The 17,171-nt window shown below is 39.5% G+C and overlaps 2 protein-coding genes across 2 annotated transcripts; both read right to left on the reverse strand.

Moving 5' to 3' along the window:
- Positions 1-497: 497 nt before the first annotated feature.
- Positions 498-5,457, reverse strand: LOC117372988 (uncharacterized). Its single transcript, XM_033968846.2, has 10 exons — positions 5,174-5,457; positions 4,397-4,570; positions 4,096-4,253; positions 3,272-3,470; positions 2,968-3,064; positions 2,297-2,468; positions 1,485-1,594; positions 1,300-1,369; positions 1,000-1,217; positions 498-589 (listed from the first exon to the last, which is right to left on the reverse strand). Exons 1-10 carry the CDS (start codon positions 5,437-5,439, stop codon positions 536-538), a joined length of 1,518 nt encoding a protein of 505 aa, XP_033824737.1. The 5' UTR covers positions 5,440-5,457; the 3' UTR covers positions 498-535.
- A 3,712-nt stretch (positions 5,458-9,169) lies between these two features.
- Positions 9,170-16,770, reverse strand: mecp2 (methyl CpG binding protein 2). The gene is made up of 9 exons (XM_055223360.1): positions 16,661-16,770; positions 14,991-15,198; positions 14,162-14,352; positions 13,890-14,083; positions 12,977-13,110; positions 11,781-12,871; positions 11,695-11,711; positions 10,642-10,781; positions 9,170-9,535 (listed from the first exon to the last, which is right to left on the reverse strand). The coding sequence occupies exons 1-9, from the start codon at positions 16,690-16,692 to the stop codon at positions 9,170-9,172; spliced, it is 2,373 nt and encodes a 790-aa protein (XP_055079335.1). The 5' UTR covers positions 16,693-16,770.
- Positions 16,771-17,171: the final 401 nt, after the last annotated feature.

Here is a 17,171-nt window from a genome sequence, read left to right on the forward strand (position 1 = left end):
ATTTAACCAATTTCTTCACAATTGTAACTTGTATCATGACATTAAAAGGTGTACTATGTAACTTGACTTGTGGAATGTCCGGCCTGCATCCTCTCCATGGAGATGTTAAAGCTTTGCCTGGAATGTTCCACAGTGTATTTATCTTACAGTTATTTCATTATGTGTATTTTTACTATACCATTCTTTTTACTCAAAAAATACCTTGAAAGATATGAATTCCCCTTCATGGAGACAAGCAGGTGACTGCCCCACCACTAGAAAAGTTACATAGTGCACCTTTAAAAACACAGTATATTTAGACTAGCTTAATGTACAATGAGTGCAACACCAATTCAAATGAGAAAAATATATACTTGAAAAATCATCCACAAGTCCTTTCCTAAACATTGTTTAAATGGGTAATCAAAAAAATGTTGCATCACTTTTGCAATAGGCACCAAATTAGGAAGGCAAGACAAAAATTGGATAAAAAGTATAAAATGATTTTTATTAAATTAGTGTAATATAAAATGACTTTAAAAGCACTTCTTTTTACTCAGTCGAAGTATTTGGGTGTCTCTGATCGACGACTTCTCAAACTGTAGCGGCACTAGAACAAGAAAAAGGGAACAGGTATACTTAGACATTTATACTGGATGCTCTCCTTTTTGTTACATTGTTGTATGTTGTTAACACATACAATGTATTTTTTTTACTAGATTTGTAGTTTTGTATCAAGTATTAAAGATTGTGAATAGTAACACAATTCAGGAATGTTTAAGTTATTCATCTCCTATTGGTCGGGCTCTGTAAGGCTGAGAGTGAGTGACAGGTGGATGTAACTAATGTGTGAATGAGAAGAGGCAGATGCCTTTAGTTACCTTCTAATGGCAATAAAAACAATACGAACTGCATGAGTCGTGGTATAAATTTAAAACATGATCTTGGCATTTTTTAATTTTTGTCCTTTTGGCACATCTCCCACCCCTTGTGTTTGAAAGGCAGGTGATTATCGCTTACCTGTTTGTCCTCCACCATGATGCTGTAGACCAGAGGAGATCCAGAAGAACCCTGTCTTGATGTGGAGGACCTTCTCCAGCGTCGGCTAGGACTCACAGGTGTGGTCAGGACCAGGGGATCGTGGGTAACAGTGTTCTGGAGTGTTGCATCCTGGGAGTTGTAGGCCAGGACTGTGGTGTTGGCTGCGGAGGAACAGACCGTGCTGCTCAGGATGCTGTCTACATACAGAGCAAACTATAAATTCATAATCGACAACAATTTATTTTTTTACAGTTTTGAATGTAAAAAAGAGCCACTGACCAATGTGTGAGAGCTGAGATAGGTCTGACTGATCAGAGGGGCACTCGTCCTCCATTTTCCTCTTGGATGACTTCACCAAATAAAAAAAAAAAAAAAAAAAAAAAAAAAAAAAAAAAAAAAGAGACAAAATTAAAAAACAAATATTGACAGTCTTAGAACGATTGTACACCAGGTTTTGTATTCACCTTATAGACATTTTCTTCTTGTTTAATTCTCTCCTGTTTTCTTTTCTGAGATGACGTTTTTACTTCCCATTTATGTTCCTCTGATCGCCTCTGCTTCTCTCCCAAATTCTCTAGAAAGTCACCAATACAATATTCACAAACTGAGCAACTGTTCTTCTAGGGTAACTACATAGAAAGCATATTTACATTTTATTAAATAAACACCTTTAAAAGTACAGAGATCAATATGTTGTTTTTTTCATGGCCGATACCGATTGTTTAGAACCCAGAGAAACTGATAAGCTCTGCCAATACATTTGGACTATCGACCAATATGTAGGGGAGATTTTGGATAATTTTCCAAAATTATCCTATTTGAATTTAGTAAATGTTTTACTACAAACTGGACCCCAAAGGGGTACTGCATATATGTAACTAAAGTGTTCAAATAAAGGTTTATGCATATACTCTGTATTAATATTTATGCAGCTGGTTGGGCAAAACAAAATATCAGACTCTGTTGGAGATTTAAGGCCAATAGCAGATACACCTTTTTAAATATAGATTTGCACTTTTCAGTGTAACTTTTGTGGTGTGTGTTTGTATTGCTCAATACATTGAAAAACATTCTTACTGTAAACAAGGTCTCCTCTCAACAAATCTGAAATACTAGACCCATTTCATACCATACAGTCTATCATTCTAAGCAAAGAAATAACACCTACACAGAGACAAGCTGATGGCGGCCATCTAAAATGTTACATATTGCACCTTTAACAAAAAGGCCAAACTCAGTACCAGCAATCAGCTGACATGAAATTGATATGTGGTACCTGCGTGCTGTAGCGCCACCTGCAGGCTGCGCTGGGTCTCCTGCAACTGCTGTAGAACAATTAGGCTCTGCTGCAGTGGGTCCTTATGTGTCAGAATCACAAATATTAACACAAACACAGAGAAGGAGAGGACCAAGCACCGGAGAACACTGATGTAGGAAGCCACCACCTCCTGAGGAAAGAGAGAGAAGCGCTTATAAATAGAGGCTATGGAAGATTTTTTTTGTGTTTGTGATAGCTTGTAGTATTATTCCATATTTTCAGCTATATCAAAAAGCCTCAATTTGCTTCAATATGACATCAACCGTCAGCACATCACCACTTAAGAATGTTCCACAGTATGTCATTAAACTCAGACAAAACATTAAAATATCCATGAACACAGAAATGGCAGACCCTCTACAAGAAACATTACATGGTGGACCTTTAGGCTATATATCGTAATGGATGCCTTATGCCACTATTGGAGCAGAAAATAATATAAACATAATAAAATATAGTTATATATCTGCATTGGAAAAGTAAGTTTATCAATACTACAAGAGGAAATTGATTAAAATAAATAAAACATTATATACTGTGGCAAAAAATGCAAATAAATGAACATAATAAATAACACATAGGTGGAGTCATGTAGGTAGTATATTGGATGTGGCTGGTTGTGTTCTCACCATGTGCTGGTGTTCTGGTAGATCAGAGCTGGTCACAAACTGATAAATTTTTCTCTCCAGGTAAAAGTTGATACACACCAGAGCCGAAAGCAGCAGCCTGGGGTAAAAAATAAAATACAGAAATGAAGGTACTCAGTTATGCTTTAATTTTTAGATTTTAAGAACTGATATGCATCAAACTGTGGGGGCACACATAAAGGAAACCAAATTTAAAGAGAAAAGAAGACTTCAAGGTGATGACAACCTTATACAAATGGACACAAATATATATAAATATATATATATATTTTAAATCTTTTTGTACCTGGCCCTGGAGGTGCGGGAGGTGGTGGTGAGCAGGAAGGTGGCCCCCAGCGCCGCAGCGTTGTATAGACATGAGCTCATGCTGTGTGCCTCCATCATCAGGAAATTCTGCAGAAAACTGACCCGATTAAACAGCTCAGAGAGGGCAAGCTGCTGCTGCTGAGAGACCGCAGATAACTCTAAGAACACAGAGCGAAGACCTGGAGAAGAAAGATCAAAAATACAGAGGGATCAAGAAGTCAAAACTCAATTAAAGCCATTAACGGCTTTAATACTTAAAAAAATGTCCTATATTACACAAAATTAATTACTGTGAGCTTTATACCAAGTATGTTTTTGAGGCAGTAACAACATTATAACATGGAGTTGTGTTTCGTTTCATTCACACATGTTTGACTAATCCTTTATTATTAGTGTACATCCCCAAAGCTCAAAATGCTCTGTTCCACCTTGTGATGTTATGAAGTGGTAGTTTAAGTTATCAGCTTCCTTTTACTTATCGCTCGGTAGAGACTGAAAAATCCAGGTCTGAAATTATCCAAGTCATTCTAGTGAAGGTGTATGGAGTTTAAAAACACAATGGAGCACTTCCTGTATTACCAGATGACCTCACAAGGTGGAGCAGAGTGTTTTCCGTTTGAGAGAAGAACTCAGTCTAAATAGGTAGGGTTTGTGTGTTAAACATGTGTGAATGAAACAAAACACAACTCCAGGTCTGCTTGTGATAAGGAAACAACATTACATCTATTTTAAAAAAGTGGCCTAAAGTCATTGTAAAGAAGCAGAAACAATGGTAACATTGCTTTACTGGTTTGGATGATTCACCTTGTGTAGAGTCCTTTAGTGTAGTCCTCAGCTCCTCTCCATTGGTCAGGATTTCCTGTTGAGCCTGGAGTGCCACACTCTGGGCTTCAATCAGGTCCTCAGCCATTTGTCTGGTGGACTCCAGCTGCTCTGCCACACCAAGGGAACTCTCTGTTAACCTGAAATACAGAACATTTAAATATTTTAAACATGTATCTGGTTTGTACATATATATAGATTGTGATAATACTAGTTTAAAGTTCCGGTACTTGTATTTTACCTACTTGTCTCCACCTTGCATTAGGAGCAGTATATGAGTTACCTGTGCATAGTGTTCTCTGCCTTATTCTGCCAGACTTCAGACTGGAGGAAGTGGCACATAGAGTGCGTGTGGGTGAAGAACTCTGTGTATGTGTTGAAAGCCACCACATCCATGTGGGCTGTGCATCTGCTGACCTCTGACCCCTCAGGGCAGTCTGGGAAATCACGGCCAGAGCTGGAAAACATTACTATCAGATCAGCAGCTAGTTGTTGTGTTTTAAATAACAATAGCAGTGTTTATTTGTAAGAGGAGGGCTGTTTACATTCAATAAACAGTGTAAAAACCTTCTCTTGATGAGTGCAGACTAGTCCCACACTGCAAAAATGATTATCTTCATTAGCAAAAATGACCTGATTTGAGTAGGTGTGACCTAGATTATTTGACATGAACAACATATTTCATAAAACAAAGTGGGGTAAGACATTCTGTTGCTCCTTCTGGATCTCAACCACAAAGTTCAGATGGGTAGAACTAGACATACATCCTGGTCGTCAAACTTGGGGTTCTCACAAAGCCTAATGTGCAGAACATTTAGTGTACCAAGATAGTTTGTACCCGGAGCCCAGAATGTGCCTTGCATCCGCCTCACAGATTGGAGTTTCAAAGCTTACCCTCACCTTACCCTGTTGGAGCTGTCATTGTGTCCTTTGGCACAAGAAAAAGCTAACCCTCAGTGAGTGTGTACATCAATGTATAAAATGGGTGAGTAAACCCATATGTGATAGTGAATGGTGATTCAATTTCAAACACATAATGTGAGCAAGAGGCACAGCTCACCTGAGCAGGTGACAGTGCGTAAACTTGAGCGCCATTCGGCTCTGGCTCTCTGACGTCATGTCCCTACAGCGCGTGTCCAGCTGCTCCAGCGCGCGCGTCCAGCAGTCTCCGTAGCGCGAGGTGACCGCGTAGATCCGCAAGCGCTGCAGCTCCGCTCTGCCGCGTCCTGTATCTGTGTCCGGTCCCGAGCACAAGGAGTTACTGGAGAACAGGAGCAGGAGGAGCAATGCCCACGTCAGGACAACGGGGACACCGCAGGGCGCCATCTTGGTTCGATCACAGGTTACTGTGGTGTTTCGTCCAATCAGAGCGCTTGATATCACCGGAGGAGAGGTCACACAAGGGTCAATCCGCAGGTAAAGGTGGTGCTCATTTATGCTTAAATATTAATGATAAAATGGTAATTAAAATATCAACTGTAGGCTACTCTGATTTGTGATGATAAAGCACGTGGTCTCTTTTCTTCAGTTCCATTCATAGATCTCAGTTTCATGCATGTAATGAGACATCCTTCTGTGTTAAATCATAATTATACTATGTCTCTTATGATATTTGCAGATTGTTTGTATTAACCAATTTACATTAGTCTTTAGGCTATAAAACATTAGCCTACGGAACTCCTGGAATCCTTGACACATTAACATTCAGAAATATTGGTTCAACGTCAAAGGAGTGTGAGTACTGGTCAGGATATGGAGAAACAGTGAAATGAGACAACCCTCAGTTCAAGGGACACAACCTTAAGATACAAGCCAACAGACTTAAATAAAACAGACACAGAGTCACACACATTCAATTTGTTTAATGCTAAAGTGCTAATGTCAGAACTTACATAAATAAAAGATTATTGGCTATGTAGAGACAGTGAGACAGAAGCCAACTACACAAAACCTTTACAAGCAAGATTTAATCCATTTTAGACATTTCAGTTTGTGGGACCACAACAAAATTGTGCTGAACTGCTTTAGATTCTCAACAATTTCACATGCATTTTATTTGTAAGTTTTGTCCTCTTACTACAATAGAGATGACCTAACATACAATGATATTTTTAATATCATACTGACATAGTGATTGAGGAATTCATTTATAGAGTCAGTAATTTTAGTACACTCATGTCATCTTAAGGGGGCTAAAGATAAACGTACATAAGTCATATATATATAAATATAATCATATCATATTGTTTTAAGTTTTGTTTCATTTGGACAGTTTTGACATTACATATAAACATAAATATTTATTGGAAAAACATTTTAGTAGTTTAACCTTGTACAACCATGGTACATAATCTCACCCTAAGACCAACTAACAAAAACAATCCTTCCGTAATAGGAGGAGCTTTGAGCAATTTGGAATAATAATAAATGAAGAAAAAATGTTTGTCGGCCCTTATGGTCTTATAGATGTACAAAGTTTATTGGAACTATGTTTTTTGTTTTGACCTCATACAATTGTAATAATGCCATGTCTTCACCACTTGACAACCATGACACAATCCAGAGAATATACGGCTAAAAGCTTGGTGAATAAAAGTTATAATAGGGTAAGGAAGCCCAATTTACTTTCTTGGTCTTCCACTAAAATGTACATGAAATGATGATTAAGAACAGACCAATGTTGTGGTAACTGTTAGGATTTAGAGAAGTTGCCAACCTGCTGACAACACCAGTCTATTGATAAGAAAGACCTTGTCATTTAGTTCCATATATTAGGCCACAAAAATGTAACAGCATTCAGCATATATATCTGTCCTCATAGATGTAGCCTCCTATAGAAGACTCAGCAAATAAACACGAAAACAATTCAACACCTGTTAAAAGCAGTATTACTCATTTTGTAACTCAAGAATTGGGACAAGGTCAAATGTTTCTTTTTTTACATTCACTGATTGATGATTGTGGTCGAATAGTATTTTTATATAGAAATAAAGTTCTACAGATCCCGAGCTTATATCAGTCATAAAGTGCTACAGAAGGTGCTTCAGTGCTTTCATTCAAACTCATTCAGCCTCAGATACATGTGTTCTATAATGTGGAAACAGGCACTAATCTCTGGAAATGAATAAAGGGCCAAATCATGGGCCAAAAATAAAAATGCATGTCTGTTTAATTGGAAATAAATTGGATTGAATTTCAATAATTTTTATGCCTTTGTGTCCTTTTACAGCATATTCAACCGCAACCATTTTCTACCAGATTAAAAGCACTTTTCAAAATGGCACTTAAATAAATAAAGAATATAAAAAGATATAAAACAGCTTTAAATAACATTTCTGTGGCACTTCTCAATAGGAACAAAGCACTTCAAATTTTACAAAGAGAATTAAAGGTTTCTTCTTGGTATTAGCCTTGTTCTCATTTCAGTGACTTTTTTTAAACAAAAAAATTGAAGATTGCGCGTAATTCAACACTGTCACTCCAAACTTGTAAATACTAAGTTATAAGTGTGTCTCTCTCACTGCTTCTGAACTGGTGTTTACAAAAATCTGACATTTGGTTGGATTCTACGATGAAGGACGAGGTGTAGCGGAATTGGATGCACTGTGAGAAAAGGCAACTTGACAAAATACTTTCCAATATTTGTGATTATGAATTTACCAAAACTTGATGATTTTTTTACGATGAGAACTTTATTTATTCTTGTGCTGAATGTTTGATCTATTGGAGGTCCATTCCACCAAGCTGCCTTCAATGTTCCATGTATGAACCAGATCTTTACTATACTGAAGGTCTGGTGCACGCATATAGTACTAGACTAAATCTTCTATGAGAAATGAAGAATTAAACCCAGTTACTACACAGTTAAACGTGCAAACTGCCCCATATACCCACAAACTGTGAACAGGGGTGCTCAGTCAGTAAAGTTGAATATTACTATAGAGAGAAGCCATATTGAAGGTGCAACACTTACAATAACAACTAGCATCACAGACAGTAAGAGACCGCCCGTCAATACATCCTTAAAGCAGAACTCTGTAACTTTCTATGCCTGAAATAGTTGGCAGTCTTGGTGACAGTGAATGAGTGTTCTGCAGCCCCCCCTACTGTTTCTCTGACATAAACACATATGACTGTTTTCAATTTCAATTCAGTTTCAAAAGTCTCGGTCTCATTAGCAAGCTAGTGATTCTTTTTTTTTTTTTTTTTACATTTTCAGAGCAGCTACATTTTAGAAAAAAAACAAACACACAAAAAATGCACTGATAAACACAAAGAGGAAAGAAAAAAACTAAAGCAACTATAAAGAACTCATGAGACAATTGGACTTCATGATTTACAGTAATGAGGCAACTGAGTTCTGCTTTAAAGATGTAAAAGTGAAAGTAGTACAAAATAAAAATGTTATGTTATTATCCGGAAGCAGAGTATTGTTGAGCGTTGTTTTTACTACTACCCCCCATCCCCACAGAGACTAGCGGGACATAACAGCTGCCTTATGAGTATATATACATATTTTTTTTAAACATTTTTTAAAAGTTCAGTTTTCCTTAAAAAAATCCTCCCATCTTCATTGTCGAGAGCTCTTCCATATTTGAATTTAAGTCTTTTTTTGATTCAAACATTGGCAAAGAAGCTACGACAGGTCACCCAACTTTGTGCGATGAATCCTTACATTCCATAAACAGTGTAAAAACAGTAAACCTTCTCTTGATGATTGCAGACTAGTCCCACACTGCAAAAATGAATATCTTTATTAGCAAAAATGACTTGATTTGAGTAGTTGTGACCTAGATTATTTGACATGAACAACATATATCATAAAATAAAGTGGGGTAAGACATTCTTACCTCAAGTGAAATGGCCTTACTCCGCTAAATATACCTGGGCAACGATAGTTTACTTTGCCTCAGAGTATCGAGCTTCTACTCCTGCTAAAATGTTCTGTGTTCAAGTATACAAGTAATTACATTTATATAAGTCGAAACTACTCAAATTCAAATCACTTGCGTACTGTAGACATTCCTTTTTTGCAGTAATCATCTTTTGTGTATACTCAGCTGACCCTTTCGCTAACCGCAGTCCGGGTCTCCACAGTCTCGTCTCGGCTGGGGCAAGGCACTCCCGACTGGGCCACAATGTCTTTGAGCTCCCTGCCCTCCCCTGCTGCTTCCGGTTCAGCTCGTATCCTGTTGCTAGAAGTATTATTTGCTCCTCTCTCACCCCCTAAACTCTCTTTGCCCTCCAACTTCATACTTTCGTCTCGATTTCGTGGCCGCGTGGTGCTCAAATCTTGTGGTTGATCGCTTGGATTTGTCTGCACTTGAACCAAATTTGATCTCTCAATGTTTCGTGACGGTCTGTGTGGCGCTAACTGTTGTATGGGAGACCTAGTGATTTGCGTTTGAGCTTGTGTTGCTCTCTGAAATGGCATTTGTGCAGTCATATATTGGGACTGAGACGTTGACATCCTGCTCTGAGATATCATCTGTAGTTGAAGATTTGTTGAGGGCTGAGTTGGTACTAGGGTCCGAGAATGCGATTGCTGTGGCAGAGTTTGGGGTAAAGTCCTAGCCATGGTTTGAATTTGAGCTTGATGGATTTCTGCTGGCATTCTGGACAATTGTGCCGGCAACTGTGATGGTATTCTTGCTTGTGACTGCAAGTGGCTATGTGTCTTAATTTGGGATTGCTGTACAGATGTCGTAGGACATCTGGATGACGTTTGCTGGGAATGTTGAAATTGCGATTGGGAACTTGCCCTTGCTTGGGATTGTGTTTGCTGTCTAGACTGTAAGTCCAATTGCGGATTTTGTGAAGGCATCCTAGGTTGTTGAAACTGGAAAGATTGCTTAGCTTGCTGGGAAGAAACTCTTTGTTGAACTTGTGGAACAGTCTGACCTATTGCTCCTGGTATTTGGGTTGGGATTCTCCCTTGAATTTGTGCCTGATTAGACCGAGCTTGTAATTCCGATGATCCTTGTTGACTTAGGAGCTGCGTTGCTGGCCTGTGTTGAATGTGGGATTGATTTTGAGATCTGTCCTGTTGATTCAGTGGTCTTGATAGAATTTGCGATTGTGATGTAGGTCTACTTTGGACTTGTGACTGTACTACTGGTGACTTGAGTTGATTTTGCAACTGAGAAATGGACCTTTGCTGAACTGAACTTTGTGACATTCCTGTGGATTGACTTGGAGATGTTGCAAGTCTTGTCTGAGATGATGAAACATGCAACAAAGATGATGGTTGAGAATGCATTTGAGAATGAAACTGAGTGGTAGCTGGTTGCAGTTTTTGGCTGGAAATTTGTACATGACTTGAACTTTGTGACTGGGAAGATGGTCTTGGTTGTATGGGAACATGCCTGCTTATTGGAGATTGTGAACTTGCATGCATAGTGTGAATTTGTGTAGAGCTCTGATACTGCGGTTGCACTTTAGGCTGAATTGACGCATGCTTGGTAAGAGGTGATAGGGGCTTGGATTGAACTTGACTTGGAGGCCTTTGTAAATGAGATACATGCTTACAAGAAGAACCTGGATGCACTGACTGAGCATGCGTTTGGGCAGGAACTTGAGATTGCGTTGAGAAATTTTTAACAGATGTTGGATACTGGACTTGAGTAGAACTTTGAGGTTGCAATCTTGCTTGACTTTGGATTTGTTTACTAGCAGTCAAATGGGCAGAATGAACTTGCAAATGACTGAAACTTTGAGAATGGATATGCTGTGGCGGGCGTTGATGGGATAATGCATGCCTACTCTGGGGTGATGGAGATGGTGAACCAGACAGGGCTTCTGGTTTTATTTGAGGTTGTCGACTGGAAGAAGACGGAGAAGTTGGATACGCAGTTTGGGTTGCCGTATGGCCGGATGATTGACTTTGTGGCTTTGCTTGAGTTGTTTGCGTAACTGAAATTGACTGGGAAGGTGTACACTGAACTTGTATAGAGCTTTGAAGCTGCGATTGTTGTCCAGTATGAGCTGAACTTTGTCTACCAGAGGGTGATTGGCTACTTGGATAGACAGACTGCGTTGGAGGCTGACCAGTAGACTGACATTCTGGCCTTGCTTGAGCTGCTTGCTTGGTAGAAATTGACAAGGAGGTTGTAGACTGAACTTGAGTTGAGCCGCGATGCTGTGATTGCTGTCCTGATTCAGTTAAACCAGGTGTTTGACTACTTTGACTGACACTAGATTGAGTAGGAGACTGACTAGTGGGTTGACTTGACTGTTCTCTTAATTGTGTTATATTAGACTTAGAAGGTGTGGATTGGGGTCTAGGACATTCTTGCAAAGGTTGAAGTTGTAAGGAATTTTGAGGCTCCGATTTTGCTTGGATTTGAACAGGTTTGGAGGAAGATGGTGAAGTTGGATCAGAAGATTGAACTAGATGACTTGTTTGCATTTGGGCATGTTTTCCAGGAGAAGATGAAAATGGACTTTGATGCTGCGACAGAACTGATGGGACTTGAGATGTGGTTGGACTTTGTGATTTTGCTTGGGTTGAAACATGCTTGATTGGAAGTGACGACAATGTTGTATGTGTAACCTGATCTTGGTTTAACTCATTTTTCTTACAAGGAGGAGATGACAAACTAGACTGCATTTGGAGATTGGAAGTTTGAGAGTTCTCAGGCATTCTTGCTTGCTTGGGAAGTGACAACTGGTCTTTTGACTGTTCTTGCAATTTAAGGGGATTTTCCGATTGCATTGTCAAATGAGTTGGTGATTTTTTTCTTGCTTGCAAACTCAAATGGGAAGACTCTACTTTTGACTGGCTTAGACTTTGATGTTGTGGAGAAGGAGATCGCGATTTTGGATATTTAGACTGTGCTCGAGATTGAGTTTTGGAATGCTGTTTTTCCTGGCTAGAAGTAGAGGATTCTTGATCTTGTTTCGATCTTGGCTGTGACTGTGTCGATGACACCACTTGATGGTGTTGTGGTTCTGGTTTTGTTTGAGGCATTGCTTTTGCTTCAGCATTGGAAGTTTCAGATTTGACTGACAGACTGGGCAAGATTTCTTTAGTAGCAGCAGCTGTAGCTTGCTCTGACGTTGCAGACTCTTGTTTATGTCTGTGATGGTGGTGATGGTGATGATGATGATGGTGGTGGTGATGCTTGTGTGGGGTTCTATCTTTGTGTTTGTGCCGTTTTGTTTTTTTAATGCTACTGCTAATGCTACTGCTACTTTCTTGTTCATGTTTTCTCTTTCTCCCTTCATCCTCTGTTTCACTTTTATCCTTTCGCTTTCTGCATTTATGGGGTTTATGTTTATGGGAGTGGCTTGCCTCTGAACTCGATGACTGTTTTTGCGATTGGCTCTGCTCAGAAGACTGGACTGATGATGTTGCTTCCTCTTCAGTACTACCGGCTGCTGGAATAGCAGGCTTTTTCTCGCACTCTTTACTGATGTCCAGAATAGACACACTCTCCTTTTCCTCAACAGTTTCTCTGGTTTTGCGTTTTTTGATTGGCAGCGCGGTTTCTTGGACGGCAGGTTTCGTGGAAGACTCTTTAGCTGCTTTGCGTTTGGCCTCAGCAGCTAAGATGGCGGCTGTGGTGTAACTTCCAGCTGAGGAGGAAGTGCTGGGGGCAGGTCCAGAGGAGACAGAGGTTGAAGCTACTGTGGCTAATGCAGAGGCTGGTTTTCTCCCTCGTTTTTTAGGAGCTGTCTGAGGAGTAGGGAGATCCTGTTCCGCTTTTCGCTTCCTACCAGGACGTTTTTTAGCAGGTGCTACAGTGGAATGTGTCACCTGGAGAGGAGGAGCAACAGAAAGGATAATGAGATTAAGGTAAACCTATTTGTCATAAAACTTTTATTTAATCGTGCCTATTCACGTTTCACTAACTATTCTCACCTTTGCTGCAGCAGAAGTGCTTGGTGTGGCAAGGTCTTTTCCGAACGGCATCTTCACCAAGAGTTTGCCCGGAGTTTTCTCCACCACACGCTTCATGGCCACACCCTCTGTGGCCTGACGCATTTTCCCACTCCCTAGACAACGGTCACATTAAAACAACAATTATTCTAACTGTTTTACTAAAGTTTCTGTAAATAATGCATGTTTTGTCCTATGTTTGATATTAACAATGTTTCTGTCTTTAATGACCTGCATGATTTAGTGTTTTCTGTCACTTTAATTAACGCTGTGTCTTAAAGTCTGCTTTGTGTTGCTGCCTGTGTTTCACTGTGCTCCTCTATCTGGACTTGCTTACACAGTTTTAACAATTGTGCCACTGTCTGGACTGTCTGTCTTGCTTTGCCTACCCAAAACCAACCAAATTTTAATCATTTAAATGTTTTTAAGTTGTGAAATGTTTCACTACGTTGTATCTAACTGTGATCCCTCTTCTCAGGGTTCCTTCTGTATATCTGGACTACAGATGTAAACTAACTTGCATATTATACAGTTTTCCGTGAATATATACTGAAATAAATTAATAAATAAAAAATGTATATGGATAAATAAATGTATGTATTAATAAATAAATAAATAAATAAATAAATAAATACATACATACATACATTAACAAGTAAATACATTAATTAAGACATTTGGGGATAATATATTGGATAAGCGGGAGATAAAACAACACATGACATACCTAACCCTTTAACTAAACCAAAGTCCCTGGGATCTATTATGATTGCATTAGGTGATGTAAGCTCTACACAAAAAGGCTTCTCTATTGGACTAAAAGTTTCTCTACAGTTGGTCTTATCAGTATTTGCCATTCATAATGGTCCTTCTCTATATTTACTGATTTGGGTACCTTTAGGCCTGCCTCTGCCTCTCCCAGTTGGTTTTACTGCTTTAGGTTTCTTTGGAGTCCGTTTCTCTCTCCGTGATGGGCTTCCTCGTCCTGTGACCGTGAAGTCGAAGTCATTGGGGTCTGTAGTTGTATCTCCCACTTTTTGGAAGTAAGCCATAAGTTCCACTTTTGATCGGAACGCCTTTCCCTCTGCGCTGTTGAATAAGAGAAAAATAATTAATTAGTAATGCATTATGATTTCATCCAATGCAGTTTCTAAATGGCTTTTTTACTTGATCAGGTAGACATCAAACTTCCCTGCAGAGCGACCAGACTTCCTCTGTTTGAGTTTGCGTGTCCATCCTTCGGGAAGCGTGGGGTCGTCATACAGAGGCCCTCGATCCCTGATGACGGAGCGCCTCTGTCTGGGAGAGGCTGCTGAGCTAGGACCTGCCTCTAAAGCTGAGGGGCCCTCCTCAGTTTCCTAAGGAAAAAACAGGTGAGAAACGGTAATGTGTTCAGAAATAGCGCTCTTAGGAAACAAGGTGCTTTTATTGCAAGAGTGATGAAGAATACATTTTAAACCAGTTGTTATAGTGGAATGATTTTAAATTATTGTTAAAGAGGGGGGGAATTATGCAAAATCTTTTTAGAGCGTCCATGTTATAATGTTGTTTCCTAATTACAAAAATGCCTGAAGTGGTTTAATATCTCATCTTTGCATGTTTGAGTAATCATTTTCAATATAGTTTATCTTTTGTTTGACACTCTTGAGCCTCTATGCCCTTGCTCACCAGATTAAGTCACTGCCCCCTTTAGAGTTGCGGGTTTGTGAAGTTGTAATGTTTTGTTTTGTTTTCTGTTTTTATATAATTAAAAATATGTTGTTTTCAGTGAATTCATTTTCAAAACAATAAATGGTAACATGGAGATCTTAATATGTTGTGGTAACAATGAATACCCCATAGAAGTGTTATACCCCCTCTTTCTGTATTTATAACAACAAAAAGTTGGTAGACTAGGAATACCAACTTATTATGTTGATTAGTCAATATTAGTAATCTTTGACAAACTGCGTCTGAAATATCCAATATAAAACACACAACTCCTTAGCGTTCTGACCTCTTGACCCTGTGTCTCTGCTGTTGTTGCTGTAGTCATAGTAGCCGAAGTTGCAGTAGATGTCGTTTGGCTGGAAGGTGCAGGAGGAGTTTCATGTCCACTCAACTGTCGTTCTTTTCGGTTCTTCTTGGTTTTACTGTGGGACTGTTGTTTCTCTTTTGGAGGAGGCGTAGGCTCAGGAGTCTCCTCTGCTTCTGCACCCTCCTCCCTAGAATAGTAAAAAATATATTAATTTGTATAAAATAAAGTTATATTAATTTATTATTAATAATAATTGTATTTTCTATGGTCGATTCATTTGTATTTATTACATTTAATACACTTGAATTAAATGACATTTAAAAAGGTAATATAGTAATGTTAGTATTAAAGAAGTCTTGCTTTATGATTTGCAGTTCTGATCAGATTTCAGACACACAGTAAAAGCAGAGAAGGCCGTCTGCACCTGTTTGGTCTGGTTCCGTTTGATTTCACACATCAACACTAGACTTTCAAACAGGAAGTTTAACCAGAGCACAACAAAACAGACAGGATTAAAACTATAACACAACTAATAAATAGTACATTTAATAATCACTAAACTTGTCTTTTGGGGTAGCATTTTTATCTCCTGAAAATTCCATGTGTCAACATACATTTCTTTTTTAACAGTAAATCTATAAACAAAGGGGACAGTAGGCCTATTTTGGTGTTTGGCTACCTGCTTATCAATGAGACTCTTTTGTTGTTAATGTTTACTGATGATTTGTAAAAAACCTAACAAAATATGTATTGCAACAGATGTGTTTACATCAAAATAACCCTTAGGCTAGTACAACAGCCTCGTAGTTTGGAAATGAATAGGAGGATGATGGTGAGGTAAATGTGCCATGAAACCTAGAAGAAGACCAAATAGGACATAGGCTAGTTGAAAAGGATCCCTTTAGGCTTAATTACAACGTGAACCTACAGTGTTCAGTCAAAACTCTACAAGGAAATCAAAGTAAAATGGACATGTAGTCTAACGGAAATACAAACAAAACCGCCTGTAATAATTTGTAGCCTGCCACAGTGCCATTGTCAGTAGTGAGAGTGTGCGTTCTTCTAGGTACATTTAGCCCACTTAGTTTTGACTGCCGGCTTAAACAGGGTAGAGTCACTGGTGGCTCAATAATAATAATAGTGCTACATCACGTTGGTGACACTCCCCCGTCGGACTCACTGCGTCCTGGGTGCACTCAGGGCACTGCTGGGTGGCTTGTTCACAACCTGGAGCTAGTGTTTGAGTGACACTTGTATATTATTACAATCCAACTGGGCTAAACCTCCGTTATCAGAGTGATACCGAGGGGCGGATCGAGCATTGGTCGGCCTGCAGCTGTTTTCGGGCACATCACGGCCCCGGAGCCGCGGAGCTTCCCCCGGGGGCTCTGCGGAGGTCAGGGCCGGGCAGGGCGCACTGACAGCAGGCAGCTGGCTCGGCTCTGGTCCGCCCCACTCCGGCCACAGCACCAGCGCTAAAGTACGGACAGAGCCGAAGTTGGTGACGTATTGGCGCTAACCCCGCTCTGCTGAGACAGGCTGGGCCAAAAACCAACGCACTTTAACTGGAATAAAACGCATGATACGCAGAGGTGCGCAGCATGAAGCAACGGGACCAAAATTGGCATTAAATACATGAAAACACTTACATTCTGTCCTCTCCGCTCTCCACGGCGGCCATTTTTATTTAAATAAATAATTTTGTATAAAAAAGCCAAACATCTCAGCTCCTTTCTGCTGCACCCCGCCCCCTTAAACTCCATTTCCAACTCAAGCATCGCGAGATCACATAATATGACCGTAACTCTTGTATGTTCAAAGTGTGCTTTCGCGAGACCTGGTGGCATCTGTCAGGGAAGGCAAACCTAAAATCAATAACCGAGATTGGGCCCCTATGATGCTCAGGAGGGCCAGTCTTAGATATCTGTCAAAACAGTCAAAAAACATTCAAGATATTTGTTTATTCAGACTAGGCTATATTATGTCTATATGGGCTATTGTAATAATCGGCTACATAGCTTAAGCTGGCCATGGCACGATTTTTGTCAACAGTTACAAAGATATTTTTAAAATAGGCTAGTCACATTTTAAATTACATTGCTTCAATGGTCACCCCTAAATTTGTTAATATGTGCATTGAGAAGGGATCAGTATACTTTA

This window comes from Periophthalmus magnuspinnatus, chromosome 7 (genome assembly GCF_009829125.3).
Source record: "Periophthalmus magnuspinnatus isolate fPerMag1 chromosome 7, fPerMag1.2.pri, whole genome shotgun sequence".
NCBI classification, from domain to species: Eukaryota; Metazoa; Chordata; class Actinopteri; order Gobiiformes; family Gobiidae; genus Periophthalmus; species Periophthalmus magnuspinnatus.

Excerpts from the sequence above, each read along its gene's own strand:
- LOC117372988 (XM_033968846.2), bottom strand. The coding sequence starts at position 5,439 with ATGGCGCCCTGCGGTGTCCCCGTTGTCCTGACGTGGGCATTGCTCCTC. Across the intron at positions 3,471-4,095 it reads ACTAAAGGACTCTACACAAG|GTCTTCGCTCTGTGTTCTTA; the intron begins GTGAATCATCCA and ends TTTCTTCTCCAG. Across the intron at positions 590-999 it reads TCATGGTGGAGGACAAACAG|TGCCGCTACAGTTTGAGAAG; the intron begins GTAAGCGATAAT and ends TTCTTGTTCTAG.
- mecp2 (XM_055223360.1), bottom strand. The coding sequence starts at position 16,692 with ATGGCCGCCGTGGAGAGCGGAGAGGACAGAAT. Across the intron at positions 15,199-16,660 it reads GAGAGCGGAGAGGACAGAAT|GGAGGAGGGTGCAGAAGCAG; the intron begins GTAAGTGTTTTC and ends TTACTATTCTAG. Across the intron at positions 14,353-14,990 it reads CAGAGACACAGGGTCAAGAG|GAAACTGAGGAGGGCCCCTC; the intron begins GTCAGAACGCTA and ends TTTTTTCCTTAG.